This window comes from Limulus polyphemus, unplaced genomic scaffold (assembly GCF_000517525.1).
Source record: "Limulus polyphemus unplaced genomic scaffold, Limulus_polyphemus-2.1.2 Scaffold2366, whole genome shotgun sequence".
Taxonomy (NCBI): Eukaryota; Metazoa; Arthropoda; class Merostomata; order Xiphosura; family Limulidae; genus Limulus; species Limulus polyphemus.
The window spans coordinates 151,093-178,131 of record NW_013667976.1 but is presented as its reverse complement, the minus strand read 5'-3'; the positions used below and the strand labels follow the sequence as shown (position 1 = coordinate 178,131).

At 34.9% G+C, this 27,039-nt stretch overlaps 1 protein-coding gene across 1 annotated transcript in view; it reads right to left on the bottom strand.

Moving 5' to 3' along the window:
• The window catches only part of LOC106466740 (sodium/hydrogen exchanger 3-like), a gene marked incomplete at its 3' end in the record, with an annotated part of 38,855 nt that overhangs the window by 5,356 nt on the left and 6,460 nt on the right, over nucleotides 1-27,039 (bottom strand). Inside the window, exon 2 of the mRNA XM_013927040.2 lies at nucleotides 1,657-2,117. Coding sequence (XP_013782494.1) covers nucleotides 1,657-2,117 — 461 coding nt within the window. The remainder of the gene's footprint in view (nucleotides 1-1,656; nucleotides 2,118-27,039) is intronic.

The following is a 27,039-nucleotide window of genomic DNA, read 5'->3' as shown; positions in this document are numbered from 1 at the left end:
CGCAATACATATTTAACAGTAGAAGTTATGTACATTTCTAAATACAAGTTTAATTTAAACAAACATCGATATTCAAATAAATGTATAATAATAAATCCGTCACAATATATAAATATATTGATAATATGATTTTCTATAGCTTTTTCTGTATCGATTAGCCTATGCATACAAATAACATTAAAATATTTGTGGATATCAATCTTATATCGCCTGTTAAAGTGTCTCTTTGGCATAACTCGACAAAGATATTGGAAGAACAGAACATGGAGGAGCTGTATAAACTCAATATACTAAGTTAATGAAACCCTATTGTACTGATTTATCATGCTCTGTTTTATCAATGTTTCTACGAGTTTTAAATCTATTTTGCATATGTTGTATATATATCTAAAGTTGATAATTTACTACTACAGAAAATATGTTAATGTGGTTGAGCTAAAATTATTTGTTTTGTTTTTTACAAGCCTAGTAAGGAAAACAAATATATAAATGCAACTATAATCATTTACTAAGCGCTTTCTTCAGGGACGACATATGGGCGTCTATCTGGCCTTATTCACAAATGGAGGTGATACAAAATATATTGTGTTTGACTACAGTCATACTGCTAAGGCCTGAATCAACGCCAACTTAGTTACTCAGCAGACGCGTGAATGATTGGGCAAATTTTTGCAGTAAATGATAATTTACTTCCTAACGTAAGTAAATCAAAATGTAAAGATTCGCTATGCGTTAAGGCTGTTTTAAATTCGTTATTACACAATTTTTAACAAGTAGATAACTGAAATAAATCGAATACTGTTTATCTTGGGATTTTTCACTAGAATCGAACCATAGCTCTTGATCGTGTTCCTCATAAACATCGCAGGTACAAGATGATTTTTTTTACAGCCTGATAAACATGTTTCAAGAAATGTCGATTCTTCTGATAGCTCAAAAATATCCCCTATCTATTTTCAACTTATTTTTTGAAGTTCCTTTCGGCTAACAACCATTTATTACGAGTTCAATGATTCTTAAAATTAAAATCCGCTTTTTCAAATTCTGTGTTTTGTTACACAGCGTAATTTCTTAATCAAACGATTTTAGACATTTTGAAGTATGTAAAGTATGTTGCTTTTTAAATTTTCTATTGCACAATTTTTTCTAACTTTTATTATTACATAAAAAAGCTATAAATGATAATGCAATGAAAATGGTATTTTACCATATTTTATCATACTCATAAAGTTCAAACTATGTTCGTTTTAATTCTAAAAATAGCATTACAAAATAAAATTGACTAATTTAGTTTAACCTTAAGCTTTGCGAAAATCCAAATGGGTCCGCTTCGCATTCTTTTTTGCAGAGAATAAAGTTTATATATTTCTAATATAATAACGGAGACGTTCAAACACTAACATTGGAGTAATGAGACAGACATTAATAAACACCAGTTCTAAACAGTTAAAGTAGGAAAATACTTGATGTGAACTAGTTGTACCGATTGTTTCGATACAGTATACATCAAATCGATTTAGTGTTACTGCAGATGCGCTAAACTAGATTAATTACAACGCCAATTATTTGTTTTATAAGCAAGTTCAAGCAGTCGTTCTAATTGACCAAATATGAGAAAATGACAACTGGATGTGTTTTAATGATATTTTAACTCACCACTGTAACAGCATCATTTAGTAGAGACTCCCCGAATACCAATATGTACAATACTTCGTTCACATGGATCTCTTCGAAAACAGCCAGAACGGCTACAGGATCAACAGCGCTCACTATGGAACTAAATAAAAGTATGTCAAGAAGAGGAATGTCTAATCCATAAAGACCGGTCAATCCAATTGCCCATAAGGAGAATCCAATGGTTAAGACATTCCAGACAGTGCCAATTACAGCATATACCAAGATGGATCCCATGTTATCAAAGAAGAGGCGATTAGGCATAAAATATCCAGCGTCCAAAATAATTGGAGGTAACATGTACAAGAAGAAGACTTCTGGGGTCAGAGGTCCAACTTGTTCAATGCCGGTGTAGAAGAGTATTAATCCAATGATCACTCCAACCACGATAAGTACACAGCTCTCTGGAAAGATAAGGCCGAGCTTTGGCGTAACATGAAAACCTGAAATGATAATACATTTAATGTTGAAGTTTTCTCTATACATTCCTTTATCTGTTTACAAGATAACAACAAATCACAACGTTTGGTTATTTTAAACAGTTTAAATGGTTACTTAGATAGTTAATGATTATTTAGTTAGATTTAATGGTTAATGAACATCTCAGCCTAACCAGTTATGGTTTACCAAATGATATTTAAACAAAATGTTTAAAAGGTGGGAACAAGTTTAATATAAGACTCAAATATAAATAAAAGGTTTCGAGTTATGTATCTAATAACGAAACTAGGTGAATATTTTGGATAGTAGCAATAAGACCAAACTCACTGGAAACCTCAGAATTAAAGCATGTTTGTATAATACAACAACATACGTATCATTAATGGTGCTCTCTAGATTTATACTCTACATTGCTAGTATGTATACATGTGCATAATAAAGAATACGCATCAAACGATAGTGAAACATCACATGCAATTTTTTAGCACTCCGTTTAAACTTAGTAGTGAGCAAACAAAATATAATTTTCTTCTACAAGATTTGTGTATCAATTAACAGCTTTTGTCGCTCAGGGATATCATGTTGGAAACCAAGTAGAACTGCTTCTTACTTACCAGAAAACGTTGGAATCTTGAACAAGAACTAGAACTACTTACGTGACGGGTGGTTCTCATATAACGTAGTGAAAGCCATAACCTCTAGATATAATCAACTTGTTCACTACTGTTCTTCTTTTACACTGTGTGAAGTTGCAGTAGTATTCCCATGGTCTGAGTAGGCATTATCTATAATAGGACTTCACAAACTGAATGCCAAAGTAAAGTGTCAAGGGGCATGTCAAATACAAAAAGAAAAAAGAAAAAAAAGAAGCAAAATACTGTTAAGGAACTCAGTCTCTACAAATTCATTCAGTGGGGTCCTCAGTCAGGATACAGAATGTTCTGGAGAGCTTTGTACTGCGAAAGTTAGGGAACCTCTGATCCACAAGATAACAGTAAAGGAACAAAGGAAGCTTGAATGACACAAATAAACGGTTTTCTGGACCATGTGTTTATGAAAAAAATGCATAGAATGAGGCTAAATGAAATTTCTACCTTAAACTAAGAAAATAGAAAATACATGCATGCTACACTTTTGCTTCCTTCTTTGTTGGCCCGGCATGGTCAGGTGGTTAGAGCGCTCGACTCGCAATCTGAGGGTCGCGGGTTCGAATCCCCGTCACACCAAACATGCTCGCCCTTTCAGCCGTGGGGGCGTTATAACGTGACGGTAAATCCCACTATTCGTTGGTAAAAGAGTATCCCAAGAGTTGCCGGTGGGTGTTGATGACTAGCCTTCCCTCTAGTCTTACACTGCAAAATTAGGGACGGCTAGCGCAGATAGCCCTCGTGTGGCTTTGCGCGAAATCCATAACAAACAATCCTTCTTTGTTTTCAGCTTGTTCTTAAGCCAACAATTGAATACAACTTTAAAACCAATTAACTTTAAACTCTTATAGCCAATTACTATGAATGATTACATGTAACATGGATGGTACAACTTAACTACACGAAAAGAAAAACCTTTAACTAAAATTTAAAGTACAAAATAATACATAATGAAATAATATAAAGAAAACCTTTGGAATTACATTAACAAACACTTGTAATAAAACACTTTTAATCAATAAAGTAAGAATTTAAACACACTAAAACTTTTCATTAATGAAAATTATATGATACAGAAATATCCTTTGATGAAGAATGCAAGTAACACACACACACACACACACAGATGAAATACCTTTTAACATAGAAAATTAAATATATATAACATTAATAAATGATCACTGACTCCTTTTGGGAAACACACTATACATGAGAATAACAAAATTAAAAGCCTTTTAATATTGGTTACGACTTAGATAAACAATTTAATACTCATTTGAATATTTAACGATTTTACATTGAAATTTACGAGATTAAGCCATTCAACAAAGGTAAATAGAAAAGAATTGAAAATCCTTTCGCAAAGGCATTATCACTGTTACAATTCAACATAACATAAAATAAAAAAGTTATTAAATGACCCATCTGACACTAAAACAAAAAATGCGAGATTAAATCTGTTACAAAAGGAAAATTTTAAATGCGCGAAAATCAATTTACAATATAGCAAAATAAATTCTTTAAAGGTACATAAAGAAATAGAGTAAATTACTCATTTCACTAAAAAAAAAAGCAAAACAATACATTGCAAAAAAAAAAGAAAAGAAATAAAAGGGATTAGCTCAAAGATAAAAGCACTGAAAATACATCATGAAATTAATGGAATAAAAAGAAAATGTTAGATAAAACTTCCTCCTCAAATTAGAATTATGTATATAAATCAAATGAAATATAAAATGAAACAATAAACACAAAAACTGCAAAATATACCCTTGGAAATTACATTAAAGTGAAAAAAACAACACAAAATACACATTTCTAATTAAATGAAAGAATAAATATGTAAAATGTACAATTCACACAGAACCTGTAAAGGCTTTGTTACTCATCAATTAAATTAGCAAGCAGATTCTCCAGGGCCACGATAATTTTGTGGTTGGCCAATGTCATGGTTTTAAGATCTTCCCTCAATTTTGTTAGGGCTCTCTACGTGTGTAGCCTGGTCTGCAAATGGCACACATCCTCCTGTAACTTTACCAAAGGTGTTACTCGCCACCACAATCAATTTTCCTCTCTATTATAGAAGTCCAGTCAGTGACCATCTCCTGACAGTACGTTCTCAAAATGGGAATCTTCTCTAGCATGGGACAGTTTGTTATAATTATTCTGGGCCTGTTTCCTGAGTTTCTTGATTAGAAGTGCCTTGGTATCTGCCAAGGTTTATAAGCTTCTGGTCTGGACTGCTGGAACTCCTGCCACCTATGGATGGTAGTAGTAGTAGTGAAAAGACCCACAAGCTAGCTGTCTTGTCCGCATCACTGTCAAAGTCATGGTGTATTCTGCCTTTCTGAGACCTGGTCGACCCCCAAGAGAATTTAAGTTTCAAAATGATTTGTTTGGAGCTTCGGAATGTAGTTCACGCATTAGATGTGAGAAAACATTTAACTCTGTTGCTGAGTGGGACATCTGACATGTTTCTTACTCTGTGGCTCTTCCTTCAGTAGTGTACCAAGGTCACTGTATAGAAATGCTAAGCAGTCTGTAGAGTTGGCTTCTCTGGGGTCGATGGAGTGTTCTTCAATGATGGCATTTCCTCCTTGACTGGTACATCCATGAGCTTAGCTACCCGAGGCACTATCACTGTCAGTGGAGGCTATATGGAGTTTAGAAATTACAGGATCAAATTGACAACAGATGCAGTGAACTCTTCCATGACTGATCCATCAGCAAACAATGCATCTTCACTCATGGACTGGGTTGAGGTGAACACCAGACTGGTTCCTGGAGTAATATGCTCAGCAGAGTTATTGGTGATCTCACTTTATGGAAAGTCCCCGGCATCCTGGCAGTATTGGCTCAATACAAAGGTAGAGTCCATTGTAGTCAAATATAGGTTTCTCCTAGCAGGACAGCAACACAGTAGAAAAATTACTTGCTAGTCAGGTGGCAGTCAAATGACATTTCCACAGGCTTCATGTGTACTCATGCCCTATATTGCCCATAATCCGTATATTTCTATAACTTGAGAACTTCCAAATCTTTAGGCTTTATTGAATCTCTAATTGACCAACACCTATAGCCATGTTACCCTATATTGCCGCTGCTAGACAACTGGTAAACACGGCTTGCTTTTCAACCTTGCCTCATTCTTCTTTCTATCATCTGGTTGTCATATAGACTGTGGCCAGTTCCAGTAGGAATGAAAAGAGGCCGAGACTACAACAGCTTCTTATACATAAGCTGACTTATTTTAAACAATGCCAACCATTACCTTTAACCATTAGTATCCACCAAAACTTTCGTTTTTATTCCTTAGGGACCTTACAACTTACAAAATTCTCGTCTCACAGGTGCTACTTCCTGCCTCCCCCTAATACACTCATAGCCTGCATTTTCATATTCTAATGCTGCATCTTGTACTGAAACAGTACTAAAAAAATGTGTGCTTATTAAAATATTTCAACCTGAATAACAGAAAATATTTTATCACAAATAACACTCTTGTTACACCAAGTTTATATTTATTGTGATATCTAAGCTTCTGTCTGTGAATTTTTTTTACTAATAATAATTTCACCCACTCATTAATGTATCAGTTTGGTCCAACTTAAATGTCTTTTGAACTACTTTTTTATGAGAAACGCCAAATAAAACTGTTATAAGAAAGATCAAGCGGAACTCTGTTTCCTCTCAAATATAATGTTTCTTTATTACTTTTATACTTTGCATTAAAATTCACTACCTGCTGAATATTTCAATGTCAGAATCGAAACACCCACTCTCTAACGTTAATGAAAATAGCAAATATATTGTATTGTAAATAATACCTTTCAGGTCATTTATCACATTTATTATATTTCACCATTTTTTAACATTCAAATAAAATATTTTATTCCCATGTGCATATTGCCTATTGATGTGTTCTTTGTGTAATTAATCAATTCATGTTATACAATGCTCATTAATGACTTTATGTGATGTTCATATATGTATGTATGCATGTATGTATGTATGTGTGTAAGACCACACACACACACACAATATATATATAAATATATTGCTACAGACATACATTATCATATACTAGTAGTTCATAACATATTCCCCTATGTCTCTCACGTGAATTACTTCAGTATGCTTCATTTTAACAAAAAGACTAGCCACAATACACTTTCAGTACCTGATTTTTCAATCAAATAACCAATCTAACTTATGAAGTAATCAGGCAGTTATCATCTGATATCTTGTGGATATCTCATTTAGTAAAACTCTTATTAATAGCTCAGAACACAAGGGTGTCTAAACCCTTTAGATAACATTAATCTTATGATCAACAAATTATCCCAACTGTTATTATTGATTGGTAACCCTACAATGTAGTACATACTTTCTATCTGACAATACTATCCAATTCCTTATAATATTACTTCCTTTCAGCCAGTGATCATGCTAATAAGAGACTGCACTGATCTAGTGATAATTGATCAGTACCACGCATGTTAATCAGGACGTCGATATTGGCAGCCTGGTCAACTGTCAGAACTGTTTTCTCCTCTGTTTCCAGCATTTCCTCATATTGCTCATTCATGACAGCCAGATAAGTATTTTCAGTTCTTATTTCTCCTTCATCAGGTAATTCAGTATGACTTGAGATTTTATCATCCTCCTCCTCTCAACTCATCAGTCTAAACCTCAGATTTCTAGTCAATCCAGCGTACCAGAACTTTGTTTCTGACATACGTACATATCTTATCAATGTGTTCCATAAACATTCACGTGCCTCGCATCCACAGTAACTCATACGTAATTGAACCAATCTGCATGGACTAATTCAAACAGATTCAAGCTGCTTCTTTGCTGCCAGCACATACCGCAACAAGACCCATTTTCCACACAAGTATATCTGATTCCTTACCATCTTGTAATAACATTCCTTCTCTCTTCAAGCAACCTTTCTAAGTTGTTCTTTAGCAAATGCATGCACAATGACTATTGTATATCTTAACCACATATTTGTGTGGACATTGTTGGATGTCTTCTCGTGGGGAATGACCATAAATCATATCAACAGGGAGTAGTATTCTCACTCAAACACGAGCGTTTTTGGCAGCCAGTCTGTAGATTTCTGCTGAGTATGCCCAAATCATGTATTGAAATTGTTCATATCAGTCAGTGCAGCCAGAATTAACAAACTTGTCAAGAATGCCTGGTATTATGTATCACACACTCTGCCAAACCATCAGACTGAAAGTGATAAGGTGAATTACATATCTTAACCACACCCGACACAACTTAGGAAACAGTTGGCTGTTGAAGTTGGTTACCTGATATATTTTGGTGTCTTTTCTTACTTTAAACTACACTACCCACTGCTCCCCCAACACATCAGCAAAGGACTGTGCCAATCTATAGATCAAAAGAATGGCACACTTTGTAAAGTAGTCGATGGCAATAAGTATGTACCAATGACTTCTCTGTCTTCAGGAGTGGACCTATGATATCTTGGGCTATCCTCTGCAGAGGTGTCCCAACATTTCTCTGTTGGAATTTGCCCTATCACAGCTGTTATTTTTCTGGGTGACACATACAGTACAATATTCACATCAGTTTCAAACATTGATCAGGATATGGACAGAAAAATTGCTATTAACTGTTAGCAGAAGTGCCCTCCAATCTTTGAAAAGTATGGATAATCTCTTGCCATAGAGCTCTGAGAACCGATAGCTACTATACAGTTGGCATATCACAGTTCGTTGGTGCATACTGATGGTACAGTACACCTTCCTGAACTTGTTTAAACAGATTACATGTGTCTGTCCTACGCTTCTATATAAACAGAAATGACTATGATTCCAAGTTCCACAGATAACAGAATCAGAATACTCCACAAATGGACAAGGTTTCACCACATGGCAAGATCATCTATCCACATTTTCTTGTTGCAAGGCCAAGGTGATGCACTATGACAAAGCCATATTCTTGCAACGTTTTTATTTAACATGTTATCATCCTTTCCACATTTCTAAAGTTCATTAACCATTTCAACAAAACATAGTCCAAACAGACAGTCCGTATCTCATCAATAATGTTTTACAAAGACCACAAATGCAAGCATTTCTTTCTTTGTTTTGGGGCCATGAATATATATCTAGCATACATAATCACACATTCAACTCCATCCTGCTCTAGTCGCTCAGCTCGAATTGTTAGTATGTAAAAACCAAAGTTTTAAATCAGTGAGAACCTATTGATTCATTCAAACATTCATCTCTTCATGGCAAAAAAAAGGAGGCAATTCAAATTTACCACATTAACCCATCTAAATTCACCACAGAACTTTGGCACACACTTCTTCTTCCTCACAATCACTTCAATCACTTTTCCAAGTGTGTATGACTTCATCCTTTAACATCCACAGTATTTCAGTGGTAGTGACATCCTTAGACATCCAAGAAAGCCTGTGCAGTGGTTGCTAGTCCAGAGAAGTCTGTACAGTGGTTGTTTTATTGGAGAGCATCATCAGTAACTATTTTGGGAAGTGAAACCATTGTTCAACACATTTGGTCTTCTGGTTCCACAAATACATTCGCATATCCAACCAACAAGTAACTGAGTTGATTTTTCTGAGTTGGGTTTAGACTGTTAACCTATACAATCAAATGATCAACCAACTACCTCACATATATTGACAGACCTATACTTGCTTTTGGCTAGGGTACAATATACGCAACCCTAGCATTTCCTCTAATCTAGTTACTTCCTACACCTATAACTATTCCAGGTGATTGCCCATAATTACAAAACAACATTGGGATTGGCCTCTCATTGAACAAATAACGCAATGCTGCTTGTTTTCTGGACAGATATATATCAGACCAGCCCAGAAAAAAATGGGCTGACCACTAATCTCTTTATTGCAAAAATCTGCTATGCTTTCTCAAGCTGATCGCTAGGTCTGACTTTGGCTTTTTAGTTTTCTGCAGCATTTACCGCATGGACAAACCTGGATTGCCCTTCACATTTGCTGGTAATCATTGTGATTGCATTGTAATGCCAGGATGTTTGGGTTTCTGGTTAGCCCTAGATGCAGTTCTAGATTAATATAGTGAGAGAGCCCGAGCAGGTTAGTCATGTTTGAGGTATAGCCACTACATCTGTCACTGAAGGCTTTTTCCACTTATGCCTAGCTCAAAATTATTACTTCATACAGGGTTACAATCTAAACTGCCTCTGTCAAAGTGAAAATGCTCCTAAAATCCATACAAATGCTTTATGGCTTTGCAGAAAAGTCCCTCAACAAACTTATCCAAAACTATGTCCTCTCAATACACTGTTGCCATTGTAGAGTAGTTCTTATCAGGCAGTCAGCACAGATTGTCCAAATAAATGACCAAACTCTTGATGCCAGTCTTGGCCCAATGAACCACCCAATTTTCACAGGGCTGAACTGGCGACACAACTCAGATATGACTATGTTTAGGTCCTTCTGTTGTTTGGTGACCTCCAGGACTGGACAATCCAAGCTCTGAATCAGGCGTTGGACTGCCTGCTCTAGAGTCCAAATGCTCCAGGCAATTATCTGACTGAAATATTTCAAGAAAGTGTTCAGATCTTTTTTGTCACTCCTTTAAACACCAGTGGCAAAATATACTTTGTTTTGGTGCGGGCCTAAAACACTCCAATGCCTGGTTGAGATTACACCGATGTTGTGGGGTGGCAGGTGCTCTCATGGATTATGACACTGAGGTGGTAATCAGTCTCTTGTTCAGGTTGGCAGGAAAAGTAATTGCTTGAAACAACTCGTCATATAGTCCTGTGTGACGCCACGTTTTATCACGAGATATTGGCATCATTCTGGCTCAGAGAGGCTCACTACTGCCCCATGGTTCATGGTTTTTACACATAGTCTCACTTGCTCTAGAATAAGCTCTGACTGGTGGAGGTCATCTGTAAATGGCACTTCCAGTCATTCTTGGCTGGTCATGAGTAGTTTTATCCAGAGCTTGGGCTGTGATACTTTGACTATCAAAAGTCTTAAAGTTCTGTTGAGATCAAGTTGTCTCAGACTCGCCAGGTGCCATTTCCACCTCTGTAACTCTCAGTAACTCGCTGGTGTAGGTATTTGGTTCTTCGATATAGGATGACAGAGACATATTGTGCATAGCAATTCATCATAAAGTACTGCATGACCTAAGGTTTCAACATGAACCATAGCCCTATTAATGGGATACCTCCAAACTTAGAGAGACTCACTACTGCCCCATGGTTTACAGTCTTTACCCATGGGTGATTGATGTCTCATCTTTTGAAGAAACAACTCTGACTGGTTGCGGTCGTCTGCCAGTGGCAATTCCAGCAATACTCAACTGATCGTGGTAGTATTGACCAGAGTTGGGGTTGTGGTACTATGGCTGTCGACAGCCTCAGAATCCTTTATAGACCTTCCCAGGAATGTTGAATTTTTCCAGGTATCGTTTCATTTTAGTGACCCTCAGTTGTTCTCATTTCCGTTGCACCGAGATTGGTCTTAAGGGGCGAGGCTTGATCTACAAGTGTGGGAGCACCAGAAATCACTTGACCATCCCGAGTCTGAGGCTTTAGGCTGAGCAATGTTAGGGATATTAAAACATTGGTCAAAGCCTTATATAAAAGAGAGAACATCTGCTATATATAACAACACTTCTCTCTCATACATCTGTCTCTTTCTAGCAGCAATGTCTTCCTCTTGCATTGGAGTACTTCTACATCGAGAATATGCAATTTCTTCAGTGAAAACACTTTTGAATTTGTTCAAATTCAAGAAATCAGGTAAGGGCTAACACGTATGTTAGTAAAAACAAAAAATTGCAATACATTCTGTGATCATTGTATCAAAATTTCTTTTTTCTTCCTCACCTATTGCAAGCTGAGGTAAAACTAATTTCCGCTCAAGTATTAAGTAGGTCCATGCGAACGATTCCTTCAACCTTTCGAAAAGTGTTAAGATAATATGCTTGAACTCTGAATTTATGACAAAATTATGGCACTGTTCAAAACTGGAACACTCAATATAAGTAGATTATTAAATGATACTAAGCCGATTCTGTAACAGGTTTTGTCTCGTATGTTTTCAATGAGTATAGAGAATGATGTTGATTTATGTAAAATGCACACAAATGTTTTTTGGTTACAAATTTATCATAACATTGCGCATGTAACGATACATTGTCCATGGTGTTTTAGAAACACACAAGTTCCTCGGATTATTCAGCCTTTCCACTAATCTAACACAATGGTTTTTATTTATCACTCGGAGGTGTAAAATTTGAATTTTAAAGTACACAACCACATATAAGACAACGAAATTTATGAAATCACCGGCATACAGCTTCACTTTCGAGTAGTATGGTCTCTCTTCAGAACACTCAACTGTTTGGTAATGAAGACCAATTATTATCAAATAATGAATGGGTTTCCCGCCTCAAAAGGTGGGAGAGTTTTTGAAACTATGCTTTTAAATTTTGGGTTTCATTTTACTTGGATAGTATACGGAATTACTTCATTTCATTGTTTCGCCCACAATGTAGGTAGGTGGATCGAATGATGCTGTTTACTAAAACAACCAAACCGGTTTTTACAAGTTTCAAAAAAAATATTACAGCAAGAGAAAGAATATTCTCCATTACACTATCATATATGACTGTTATAGCCATACATACGTAGTATCTATAAATAAATATTGGACACACATATCTAAAATGGATGCTTGTTTAAAGTCACAATTTATTTGATCCATAATCAGCAATCTCAAATCGATAATTACAAAATGCAAGATGGATAGTTTTAAATACTTTGTTGAAATAACCACACTATTATTTTACAATTTTCTTTCAGATGATCAAATTATTCATTTACATACAAAATGCATGAAATAATAACTATTAAAAATATATCACACAGAAGAAAATTACTGTAAATGCGGAAATTTCACATTATTTTGATGTATAAGAAACCATCGGCATTTTGGAAACCAGCATTTGTTGAGTTTGTTTGAAGTTAAGCCCAAAGCTACTCAATGGGCTATCTGTGTTCTGCCCACCACAAGTATCGAAACCCGGTTTCTAGCGTTGTAAGTCCGCAGACAACTCACAATTTTCCTTCCAAATCTTTCAATCGATCTAATAGTTTTTATAATTTCGTAATTCAGTATTGTACCCACATCCATTTTTACTCAAAACATTGTAATTATTATTATTACACTTGTTTGTGGTGTTTTTAAAGTAGGGACGCAGCAATGGTGACATTTCTATCACCGAGTCTTTTCGTCGCGAAAAAGTTTGGGAACCGCTGTACTTAAGCTATAAAATATAATGCTGACGTGCCGTTTTGTTCATAGGCTAAATAACAATATAACAACATTAAATGTTTTCATTTTACCGTTATGTAAAAGCTATACTTTATTACAAGGTTCAAATCTGTGTAATAATGAAAGATGATCTATATGACTGACTAATCAACAGGTTTCTTATTTCTGCATTGGCCCGGCATGGCCAAGTGGTTAGGATGCTCAACTCACAGTCTGAGGGGCGCGGGTTCGAATCCCCGTCATCAATCCCACTATACGTTTGTAAAAGAGTAGCCCAAGAGTGACCTTTTCTCTAGTGTTACACTGCTAAATTAGGAACGACTAGCGCAAATAGCCCTTGTGTAGCTTTGCGCGAAATTCAAACAAACAAACAATATTTCTGCATCAACCGTCCATGGTTTAAATTTTTTGCTGCGATAACTCAAAAGTTCAAAGGACAGAAAATTAAGAATTATGTCGAATAATACTGACCGAAGAACTGACGTCAGCAAGAGACAACAACTTAAAGCTCACTCTTAACCGCTTTAAACCAGTACCTTGAGAATTTGCGTTTTCTGATAACCTCCAGTTTAAAACTTTATTCTTATTGTACTGTTTAGACATAGCAATTGAATTTTTTTTTTTGGGGGGGGGGGTGTTTGTTGGCCCAAAATTCTCATATAAGTACAGAGTAAACATTGGGTAATGCGATTGGTTGAAACTAACTGAACATCGTTTGCTCTCTGCTGTTTATCTTTGTTTTGCGGTCAGTCTCGTGCCACCTTTACTAGACAACTAGCAGAAATCTGTAAAACGCTTGTGGTCAGATTAGTATCTTTATTGCAACAGTACTTCTTTAAATACATTATTTCTAGAATAATACAAAATAATTACAGTCGCAGACACCGAATTCTGTAAATCCACTTGTCTTAGGCCTAACGCTAGCTAAGCCTATATTAAGTACGGCCTATAGTTGATAAAGAGATAAATTAACACTATATTTTGTGTACGTTTTTTCTTTTTTTTTTTTTTTTGCTTTAGTTTAGTTAGGGCTAAACTTTACCATACTTATATCTATCAATAAATTAACTTATAATGTTATTCTACGACCTAACGTTAGACCTTTTTAAAACTTTGATAAGCTTTTAATATGTTACTGCACAAAATGTCTGCTGAAGTATATTTGTATTCGCCTTTTCTTTACATTTGAAATTACGTATGCGTGCTTTCTCAGGACGTACAAAAGTTGAGAATTATTATAACAGATACTCAAGGCAACAGTAAAACTAGAATTGATGTGTCGGGCACCTTCTCCGAGTATTTTACTGCAACGACGGTTAAATGAAATAGAAAACTACTGTCACTAATGGAAAAAAAAAGATAAATGCCCCTAAAATATAAATTATATTATTCACAAAATAAAAAGAAGAAGAGCGTTTTTAAACAGCCCCCAGAATTTTACCTCTACGGAACTTTTCTCGAGGTAGCCACATCAGTCAACATTTCTGGGTCTAATCTACGACTCTAAATTAGATTATACTAAACACACAGATAAAATCCGGCAAAGAGCGAATTACGTACGACGTCTGACTGGGAACAACAGAAAACAGACTCAAAATATATAAAAGTTCAATACGCCCAGTGGCAGAGTATGCCTATCCAGCATGGTTAAAAGTAACCAAATCATATGTAAACAAGCTACAAACAATAGAGAATTCGATAATCACTAAAGCATACAGAACTCCTAGATACACAAACACAACGTTCTTACGTAATTACGCAAACATCCCCATGTTGTCAGACATATTTTAATATAGATCAATACATTATTCTATAAACGTAAATAAAATCACAACCCATATCTCCAGAATGTAACTTTATTAGTTCAATATTTCGCTATTACAGCTTCGTCGGGACTTATCGATACCCTACAAGTTCACTGATCCAGTTAAAACTGGCTCTCAGTTGGAAAGTTACTTAATGTTGTAAAAGCTGGTCCTTATAGATGGGTAGCAAGATGGATGCCTTGTTGTTCACTATTCTATTCGTTCAGTCTGGAAATGATTTTAAACTAACCTTGGTATTACTCCCATGATACCTTCCCATCACAGTCTGTTGTTTTCTCTATTGGCTGGTACTGGCGAACTAAATTCTAGCACTTTATTTGGTAATGTCATGGCTGGAGCATTCCAGGAACGTCCTTCAACAATAGGTGGTACAGCAGTAGTGATAATAGGTGTAGACCAAACAAGTTCTCCTATAATATTTGGTAGTAGAGGACATTTTAGGTTGGAACTCTTGAGCAGACGCAGAAAGAGGTGTGGTGGGTTTAATCTTTACATTTAATAATTCATTTTCCTGATGTTTTATTCCGTCAGTGATGTTTCTTTCTACCTCATTGATGTTCCTTTCTATTTCAATGAAGTATTTCTTTACTCAATTCATGTCTTTTTGTACTGATCCTCTGACTTCGATATTCTTTTTGTACTTCTTCAATCTTGTAATTACAGCCTTTCCATACTTCTTTAATTTTATTGTTGTAATATCTATATACAGCTCCAATAGCATCTTGTCTTCAATGAGTTATTCTTCTTCTTTAAATAGTACATCTTTATTTTAACTCCTCCCTTAAATTCCTGTAAAATCTTTCTAATTTTCTGTCCTTCTCTTCTTAGTCTTCTTTTAATTTTCTCCTTCTTTCTTTTAAATTTTCTGTATTGTTCCTCCTGATCTTGTATTAATAATATTTCATCACCTCAAATAACGCTTTGCTCTCCCTCTTTGTCCTCATTTTCACAGTTGAAGTTCAACTTCAAGTATATTCAAAGTTCTGTTTTATTTTAACCAAAATAATCCCACTTCTGGCACTTGTTGTAATCCATTTCTTTCATTAGGTGGATTCTTTTAAACTAACTGGTAAAAAATATTCAAAGTCTAAGTCCATGCAAAAGTTACAAATTAGGGAGAGTTATATTAGTAATTGCCAAGCACTGAGTCAGGGTTTGGAAACTCAGACAGTGTAATGTCTACAAGACAAAATTAACAGGGGTACTTGTAACTCAGTACTATTTATAACCACATGTGGATTCAAGAGTAAAAAATATAATATAGAGATGATGTCTTAATAGGGATCAAAATGTTGTTGTATTTTACCAAGATTAAGTAGCTTCACCACCACTTGGTAGAAAATAATCTGCACACCTTAGTGCCTCTCGGAGATTGATATGCCGTATTCAACAAGGATATGACAGGCTCATCAACACCACTCTGAAGTATTCTGAACATCCTAGTGGCGTGAGTTTACATGTCATACTCAACTAAGATAAGATTAGCATTATCATTCAGCACAAGATATAATATGCGGATTCTGTCTTCTCAATGACCAAAATGTCATATTCAGACAATCTGAGACAGGCACACTACCAATACAAATGAATCTTCTATAGTCTGTGATATTCAACCGAAATAGGACAACTGGACCATCACTCAGTAAAGTACGTGTGCATACTCTGTATAAATAATGATAAAGATGTTCTATTTTCTAACTGAATATGGAACATCTTGATCATGGTAATATAGTTGCACGTTCATAAGTGTAAGAGATAATATGTGCGCTATAGTTTCCGAAAAAAAGTAGCATTTGCATAGTCAGTTATGATGAGCTAACTGAATGAATCGCCAGTTATTACAGGTTAGCATATTTATACAACTTGCAGAAAGAAAGGAACATTGCTTCGTGGACTACTACTTACCAAATCTTGTATATTTAAGTATAAAGATTGGAAATGACTCGGCAAAATGCAGCATGTAATGTGCACGTACATGCTCATGTTTCCAAGCAATGTCAAAAAATTTTAAAACAAATTAAAACTTAATGCGATCGAGTTTTTCCTTGCTTCACTGTTTTTATAAATATAATTTCATAAAATACTCCATCAACCAAATAATTAAAATATAGGCATTAATAATTAGCTAAAGTACATTTGAGTATAGGTTGATGTCCAAACCTTTATATTTAAACAGGCTCACAACCATAATACGGTTATCTTTTTCTTTAAAATTATGAAACACTAATCTCAATAAAAACACGAGAGGATGCATTGTCACATTTTTTATTAAATGTTAGAAATCAAATGCTACAAACACTCGTAGTAAATTACACGGCCGTTGCTCTGAAATATTGAGAAATATGCTTTAGCATATAATTTCTCAAGCGTATTTGGATCGAATTGTGTAGATAATATTTTAAACGTCACCGTGAGGACAATTGCAGATTCAGAGACACGATGAAATGATTAGCTCTGTATTGTGCAACTGATAAAAGTAAAAATTCTCAACATAGTGGGGGTCCGGATAATATTATTGTTCAAAGCAATACTATTTCGAGAACGTCTTAGGAAGTCCTCCATTTCTTTTTATCCCATAAGATATACTATCTTCTTTTGTCTATGAAGACGCTTCCAACATGTTTCATCAGAACAAAGCTTCGGAGTATTTGAAAGCAGAAATAAAAGCTACCTAAGATAAATCTTTTTATATTATTAAAATGAACCGGTGCAATTCCGCGAGTCTGATGGTTATTGTGATGAAGCGTATTTTGTACCACTATTACGAAATCACTGATAGAGTAAGTATAAGTATAAGAAGAGAAGCAAATTTATAGCTCTGTAACTATGACCTGAAATTCGAATTCAAGCTACGTCAAGCCCTCAACCGTAAAGTATATGAAAAACGAATTTTAGAATCGTCATATAGTGGTAAACGAATAAATGTACCGGTATTTTAGTGTGAACAAGCTTCTCTTTATCAGAGTCACCCACCCCCACCCATCTCTCATCTCTTACCGTTTTTATTCGTGTATTTGTTTCTCGACTTCGTATGTTATCTATTAGAGTAAAATAGTGAAATAACATACTATATCTGTTTTAAGCGTAACATAAACAACATAAAACTTTTGGGCTTTATACCAAGAATACACAAGGAAAACACGCGTTCCACCTCTGATGCTAAAGGGACGGACGTAGTCTAGTTTTTAGCGTGCCCAGACTTTGAATCGGCGGAGTCATGGCTCACGTCCTGTTACCAAAACATGCACTCCGCACTTTGAAACCATGAGTGAGCTAATCCCAGTATTTGGTCGGATTAGAGTAATCCAAAAGTTGACGGTGATGCTTTTAGCCAATTGCCTTTCCTCTACTGAATCACTTCAAAAATAGTTCTTTGTGTAACTATGCACAGATATTCGTATAGTTTCACGCGTAATACTGAAACAACCAAACAAATGGACGCTATTCCTTTTAACATTAGAAAGCACGATGTGGACGAAACGATTTAGTAATTTGGATTATATAATTGAATATATATATATATATATATATATATATATATTAAAACAGTAAACTGTAAATCTTGTGCGCTTGCATACGAACCCAAAGACCTGACGCTGAGATCGATTTTATTTTCCATATTTATTAGGGATTAGAATGTACCTAATCCTTCTGAATTATTCTCAATGTCAGTATATAGAAAGGGTTGAGGACGTTTTATATATTAAAACGATTTTGAATAAAATACTCGCCAAATCACATGGCAAAAACTTGCGATATAAAGCCGAAATGCATCATAGCTACATTATAATATTGTTAGGAGTTTTGTATACAATGTAATGTAAACAAAAGTTTATCGTTTTGGGAAATGATATGCAACATCCTTTTTCGACGCAACATATTCATACACCCAGGTCGTAAATATGTGTTCAAATCGCATACTTAGAATGGTGATATCCCTTGTGTTTAATAGCATTTGAAAATAATGGAGGAACTTGGAAAACAAGAACCACCCAGAAAGAGACCCGCATCAAGTGACATCCCAACCTTGAAAAGCAAAAGGGCGCTATCGTGAAACAGGTGAGAATCCACAAACATAAAGATTCGGTGGTAAAAGCCGTCCCTGTATCAGACAACAGTCTTCAATGTAATCAAGAAGGATCTCAGTCTGGGAACTAGACCAACTGGACATTGGTTCACCAAAGTAAGGCTTACCCAACATCTGTAAAAGGACAGAAAAGACGAGACAAATACGTAAGGAATTAGAATCATTCTTTTGGTGACATCATAAGAAAATAAAGGTAGTACAAGTTTTAATTGTATCCATGGCTTACAAAATTATCTTTGCTTATCTGTTTTGGTAAAACTTTTAGTATTGTATTGTAGATACAGAAAATGTTCTATTATTAAGATTATAGTAAGCCAGTAATAATTCGCCCCAAAGATTTAAAAAGTACTATGGGTAAAAGGTTAAATAAAATTTCTACGTAAAGTCGATTAAAGAAATCTCTCTAGTTGTTGAAGTTACAAAGAAATCGCATGCTTTTTAACTAAAATAATTATTTAAAGAAATAATACCGAGTAAAACTAAGATAATCAATAAATTGTCTCGATTTGTAAAGCAATGACGCATATTTTTTTGTTATATTAGACGTCATTATAGATACAACTCTAGCACAGTCAAGGTACACGCGCTAAGTTTAGTTCTTTCTATAGTTGCCATGGTAACTACCAGGTATGGAAGAAATAGTTAGTGATGTATAGAAAGTCTCGAACAGAGCATGTAGATCATCGTAGGATAGTCCAGATACTAGTACAGTTGGCAATAGGAATCAAAGCATACTTGTTACAACTAACAACAAATTAATCGGCTAGTGTCTGGTCGATACAAATTTATGAAGAAATCACATCTGAAGACTTACTGCATGATACAGAGAAGTCGTGATAAGTATTATACAGAAAAAATATTAGAATATCAAAATCGTTAGATGATACACCGAAAAAAAAAAGACCGATACAGACAGATATTGGGTTTCTCAAATATTTGTCTTAGACTAAATTTGGATCCAAGTTAGTTTTAAAAAGCAAGTTTTAAAATTGTTCAGAATATCTAGACTTCCCGTTGTAATAAGGTCATTATGGTGATCATGGAATTGATTGTCTTTGTATCATCATGCAAGGATTAAGATGTCTGTAGCTTCTGTTTTAAAAAATGACAAACTGTGTATAATAAGAAATAATACTCAGTCGATTGTGCAATTGCCTCTGAATAAATTTGTATACCACTCCTAGTGGTTCAGCGGTAAGTTTGCAGGCTTACGACGCTAAAAATCGGGTCTAGACACCTGTGAAAAGCAGAGCACAGATAGCCCATTGTGTAGCTTTGCGCTTAACAACCGGTCCTATAAAATTTGCAGAAAAAAATCTTGTGAGTCAGTAGTGTATGAAAGATAAGAAAATTAAAGCATTTGTGCGAAAAAAATAAAAATAAAAAACAACAACCAAGATTTAAACTTTTGTTAATTATGGAATACGGGAGTATGATGCACGTTTTTAAATTTAAGAGGTCAAAGGTTAAATCATTAATACATCTATTAACAAAATTAAATTAATAAACTTTACAATGGTGAGTAGTGTTTTTAAGCTGAAAAATTGTTTTAATATATTAATAAATATGATGGAAAGCAAATCACAGTTAGAAAACAAAGATATATTCTGAATAAATAAATAGTATGAGAGCGCTTATCAAATATTTTACCGACGTCATCACAACTGTACTCTTCGATAAAGTACCTTATATGTTTGTTTTGAATTTCGCGCAAAGCTACACGAGGGCTATCTGCGCTATCCGTCCATAATTGAGCAACTCATGACTACTCTTTTACCAACGAACAGTGGGATTGACCGTAACATTATTACTCGCCCCGAACGGTTAAAGGGTGAGCATGTTTGGTATGACGGGGATTCGAACCCGCGACCTGCAGATTGCGAGCCGAGTGCCCTAACCACCTGGCCACGTTATCCTGAATCACTATGAATTAACTATTTACAATATTTGGTTGAAACTACGCTGGAAGTTCAAAACAAATACATTTCACTAATCATAAATGACTTTTCGAATAAGTACATCATGTTTTAAACAAAATATATAAAGAACAAAAAAAGGCATTTCTGCGAATCCAGTTTAGCGAAAAAAATTTAACTACATTTTACAAGTTCAATTTTACATATAAATGAAATAACGGAATAATATAAACGCATTTTCGTTTCACCATAAATAATCATTTTATTCATGATATTCAACTTATCTATCCAACCTTATTTTAATTACACAGTTTGTTTAAATCTGCTCAGTATATATCAATTCAATTAGAAAACAATTTTTAAAGTATATATATTAATGGTAAAATTGAACTTTATTTTTGGCCCCTCATAACTTCCCAGGTAATAAAACTTTAATGCTGGAAGAAATATACATTTTTTTTCTTTAATTGCCAGTTATTTAACGCTAAATTATTTCAAATTGGCTATACAAAAAATATATGAAAATCTGCTAAGTCATGTATTGTTGGAGAAATAATGAACCTGTATAAAAATTTAACTTAAAACTTCCGCAAAGATTTCTGTCGCTTAGATAAACAATTTCAAACTGTCTTTTTCACATTTTACATTCAAACAATTTCATCACAGATCGACATATCATACACACTGCTGTAACGGTTTCTTTTGGGTTATTTGGTGAAAAAAAAATAGTTCAGTCCAATTAATGATGATGAAAGTGTTTTATTTCTTCGAATACAAGTTCTGCAAGTTTTGACTGGTCCTGGATCTCAGTCCCTGAAGGTCGGGTTCAAGGGACCTGGGCAACTCCCTGAAGTTCTACGTGCTCTCTGGTGTATTATAGACCATTTTGAATACTAAACAATCGCGTTATTTACTGCTAAGATGATTAATAAACACTGCACTTTAATTCATAGGGTTATAATTGCAACAATTAAACAAGTTAAGTAGTTAAACCGTTCGTTTCATGAAATGCTGAGGCAATAATTGTACAAATTACTTTCCATTAGAGCAGGTCACTGATCAATTATTTACAAAGGCCAGATTTGGAATATTGTATGCCCATTCATGAATCTCTGCCTATCCTAGAATATATTTTCTTTTTACAGATCCTAAATTCATAAGCACGTACAGCCATGTGACGTTTGACCATTGTGTATTAAGTATAAATTTACCCTCTTTGTGCCTTCCGGTGTCTGAACACATACGGTTAAAATCCAACAGCCGAACGTGGAGTAGTGGATACTAGAGGAGAGTGCATATAGACTACAAACGTTTAAGCCTATTTTGCTGGTTAGATATCGCAAACAAATCCCATCAAATTAGGTTAGTATACATTACGTAGGCAAAGTTATATAGTCCTTCAATACTGCACACACAAAATTATTCAATGTGAGTGGAATGCATCTCACCAGGCGTCTTGGATACAGGCAAGCGTTGTGAAGTTTGTTTCTAACTGCCCGTACATTGATATGATGCCCAATTGTGGCTGCGAACATTGATTCACTTTTAGAACATGTATCCTACAATTTCAGTAAGATACAGTCGGCATGAAACAGTTGTCTACTTATGTTATGGACGATGGTCTGTTTTGTCCTAGTATACTGCTAAACGTATCAGTGACTTGGAATGGTTTCCACATTCTGCAAATGAAACTTTGAGACACTTATTGCAAATTTGAAATACACCTCATGTGATTGGCTGGCTCCCAGACGTTCAATGTTTCTCCACATTAAAGAAACAGTCACATGTTTTCCATGTTGTTTATCCATGGTTCATAAAACAATTTGCAGCATTAAACGTATAAAAGTGACAATTGATACAAGACTGTGTGAGACCTGTATATATATAGCATAAAATTGATGATAAATAACTTGCATTTCAGATCACATGACTGCTCATCAGATGACAATTTGCATAGTAATAAACTGAGGAGTTGTTGATGTTATTTTAGAGTTTTTGTCTCATTATATCCATATTATCAAAAAATTTTATCCGTGCTAATCCTCCCTAATTTCTCAGTGATAGACTATAGGGAAGGCAGCTAGTCAACACCACCCACCACCAACTCTTGGGCTACTATTTTACCAATGAATAGCGGGATTGACCGTCACATATAACGCCCCCACGGCTGAAATGGCGAGCATGTTCGGTGACGGGGATTCGAACCCGTGACCTGCAGATTTGCGAGTCCAGCTCTCCAGTTGCAAAAAACGTTAGAAATTGCTTTGTTTATTAAAGTCTTAATCAAAACTTACACATTGACATGGATATAAAAAGAATGGCAGTAATGAATATTAAAACTACTTCAACTTTGAAATTCGTTTCATTCGTTTTTATTATCTTTATTATATTAGCGCGTTTATATTTTACGGGACAAAATTCGAATGGCATGTGTTTAGAAGTTTATTCCAAAGCTAGATATCTTTCAACTTTCTTCTTCATGATAACACAATCCATTTTATAACATTAAGCTTTTATATTAATTTCGATATTAACTCTCAAGTTCTATCAAAACAATACATCAAATGAATTAACTTTCGTAAAATAATTTGGCTAGAAAGATAAATTTATGTACGCTGCTAACCAAAAGGTCCATAAACTTGCCTACCCCCACCAATTCCAAAGTTAATCAAACTTTGCACATATTTAGAGCCGATTTTGTGCCGCAAGTTTTAGAATGTGAGCTAAACTACAACCAGATTCATGGGGCAATTTTTGAGGGGGTAACTTCACTCTAGCCAACCTCTCCACCCCCACTGACTTTGATTAATATGTAACTTGGCTTACTTTTATTATTATTTCTTTACGAATCCGAATATCGGGAAATCTATCTAACCTTAGATATTCTAACGCAACTTAAATTTAAATAACTTTTATGAATTAGGGGTAAGTTTGGAGGGGATGGGCTGGCGTGAAGTTGCCCCAACAAAGCTTGTTCCATAAGTCTGGTTGTAGTACAGCCCAAATTCTGGAATTAGTGGCACAAAATAAATAAAAAATAAAATTAACATTAAATATGCTTCAAGTTTTATATGAGTCAGTCAGAGAGGGCTGGCATGAGGCTGACCCCCCCCCCCAAACACATACACACAAAGATTGGCTCATAACTTCTAAGTAAGGGTTCTTTTACGTGCCAACGAGTCGTGTTTGTATATTATCGTTGAAATTACCTTTCGTATATATCGTATCTCTCCGACTGAATTATTTCTAGTGTTAACTCACACCTGTAAGCATTGTAATGCTTCTGCGCATGCTCCAACTTACTTGGAAATATCAATTGTCCCCACGAATTTTTGCTCACATAACACGCAGATGGAGTAGAATTGTTTCCAAATCATGTCTGATCGGTGTTCACGACTGTAAACATATCAATAATTTTAGGTAGTGCTTAATTTATTTAAAAAAAAAAAGGTACCAGGTCCCTGTTGATGAGCGGGTGGAAAGTGAGTTTTGTAAGATAACAATTTAAATGTTATTGCGGCTATTATTTGTAATAGGGATGGAGTAATGCAGCTGACATCGTTAGTGAAATATCAATTCCCAATGCAACTGAGCCGTTTTACAAATATAGTATTTCCGGCTTTAGATTAAAAACAACAATCCGAAACAGGTTCTGTATTTCAGTTACATCAGGGCCGATTTAAGTTGAATTCGCAGGTGTTGGCAGCAAGAAACAACATCCTGGCAATGTAAAATATGCAAGAATTGTTTTAGTTTTGATAGTGAATGTACCATCACAAGTTATATCATGTGCACTATTAACTTTGTGAATAATGTTTATCTTAATACATAAATTATTACTGCTAGAAATGGAAATTACAAACATTTAAGTTAAACTTATAATAAACACAAGTATTGTTATCATTAGTAAACAGATATAAATTAATGACCTAAAGAAATCGAATGCACGAACACTTAAGCATGAACGTGAAAATGTAGTAATTTCTGAGAGATAGTTCCCCGCTAGGACAGTGGTAAGTCTACTGATTTACAACGCTAAAATTAGGGGTTCGATTCCCCTCGGTGGACACATCAGATTGCCCGATGTGGCTTTGCTATAAGAAAAACACACACACATTGAGAGATAAGCTTAATATTTAGTAATAAAATAACAGCCATCTTCTGTTCAAGATTTATAACCCGAATTTCGTGTTTCTAGAAAAACTTAATATAACATAAACAAGATATAGCAAAATTAGTTATTGGAGAAAAAAATTAAAAACGGAAACAGTTTTGATGATCTGTTGTGGATTACACGTACGATGCGTTTCTTACTGTGTCATCGTACAGTTGTAGCAGCTGCTTTATAGCTAGCCGTATCTTTAATCAAATTGATGGAGTCACTAGTACATTTCCTTTTGGGCTAACAATGGCAAATTGGAGATGCTAAAACACGTTCGATTTGTTTTAATAAATCTCATTGATATAAATGTATGTAGTGAAATGTCGTTTCCCTTTTCTCGGTTTATATTAATTTGTTTGTTTGTTTTTGGTTTTTTTTAAGTTAAGCACAAAGCTACGCAATGGGCTATCTGTGCTCTGCCCACCACGAGTATCGAAACCCGGTTTCTAGCGTCGTAAGTCCGCAGACATACCGCTGTGCCACTGGGGGGCTATATATTAATTTGAACATGAAGCAGCTTTTTATGTAAGAACACTATTATAGATGCTACGTAAATAATACATTTTCCGTGTTTCAGGCGAAAGCCATGCTACTGAATTTTCACAGCATTTCAATAGCAAACATGCATGTATAAAATGTACGGTTGAACAAGCACGAATCGCAATTATATTCTTATTTGATAATTTAGTTCATTTTTTATTAAAAAACTTGTATTTTCTGGGTTATACGCTTTTGTTGACAGATTCAAAGTGAATTTAGTGTCGCTATTTTCTTAACTGTAAGCTCTTTCGTATCTGAAGCCAACATCTAGTGTTTATGTATTCTCCTATACCGTTATTCTGTTCTTTTTATTTTTTATTATACTTTTATGATATAGACTATTTTTCTTGTTAGTTTATTATATGTATTTAGAACTAACCTAAATTTCCTTAGCTTGCTAAATCATTTGGGATATTATTGGGTTTATGATCGTGAATATCGTTAACAGTAAGAGTACCTAACTGGTGAAACAGTGCATCCTTGTTTTTATAGGCAAGAAGGTAAGAAAATTATATTTGATCAGGTGTATCTATTACCAGGTTGATTTTTAATTTTGTTCTAAACAGGTAGATCGCTCTAATCAGAAGATAATATTGATAACTTACATCTGTTTTTTTCTTTGAAAGTACTTGGTGCTGACACAGCATCGGATCACCTGACGTAAAACCTCCCTCTGGCCAAACAACAATACAAACGTCTAAATTAAGAATATACCTACAACAATACATAATAATGAATTAATGGTAAAAGACAGTTGGGTTCTTAAATCCCTTGCATAATGTGAAGTTTATTTAAGGTGTAAACGTAGTTCCAGCATTTCAATTACGCAGGCTTGTGATGGTTTTATTGTCTCGAAATTTTTACAAGCTCTACAGTAATTCCTGTATGCTGAATCTGAAAATGATATCCATTTTTCTCTATCACGTACAGATTTTTCACAAAACGTCATATGTACTTTTACATAAGTGAATCATTTTCATTGAAATCGGGTCACATTTTGCTATACTTTAAATGTTGACAACCACTGGCTACAGATTTCTGTAGACCAATCGCGACGTAAGAGTCTTATCGATCGTTCTAGAACACACTAGAAACAACTGCTAGTATATAAACGGTTAACAGGCCGTATGACGTGTCATTCCTGGATAGTATTTGTTTGTGCGTGCACTTTGACATGATTATTTTTTCAATACTATTTGTTCGTCGCTATGGAAACAAGAAGTTATGTAAATGACCCAAACATATTCTGTTATATTTGTGGTAAATTTGTCGTAAAGAAACAAAGGCAAAACATTATAGAATTCGTCAAAAAGCGTATTACGTGTATTTAGCTAGTCATCACCACCCACCGCCAATTCTTGGGCTACTCTTTTACCAACGAATAGTGGGATTGACCGTCAC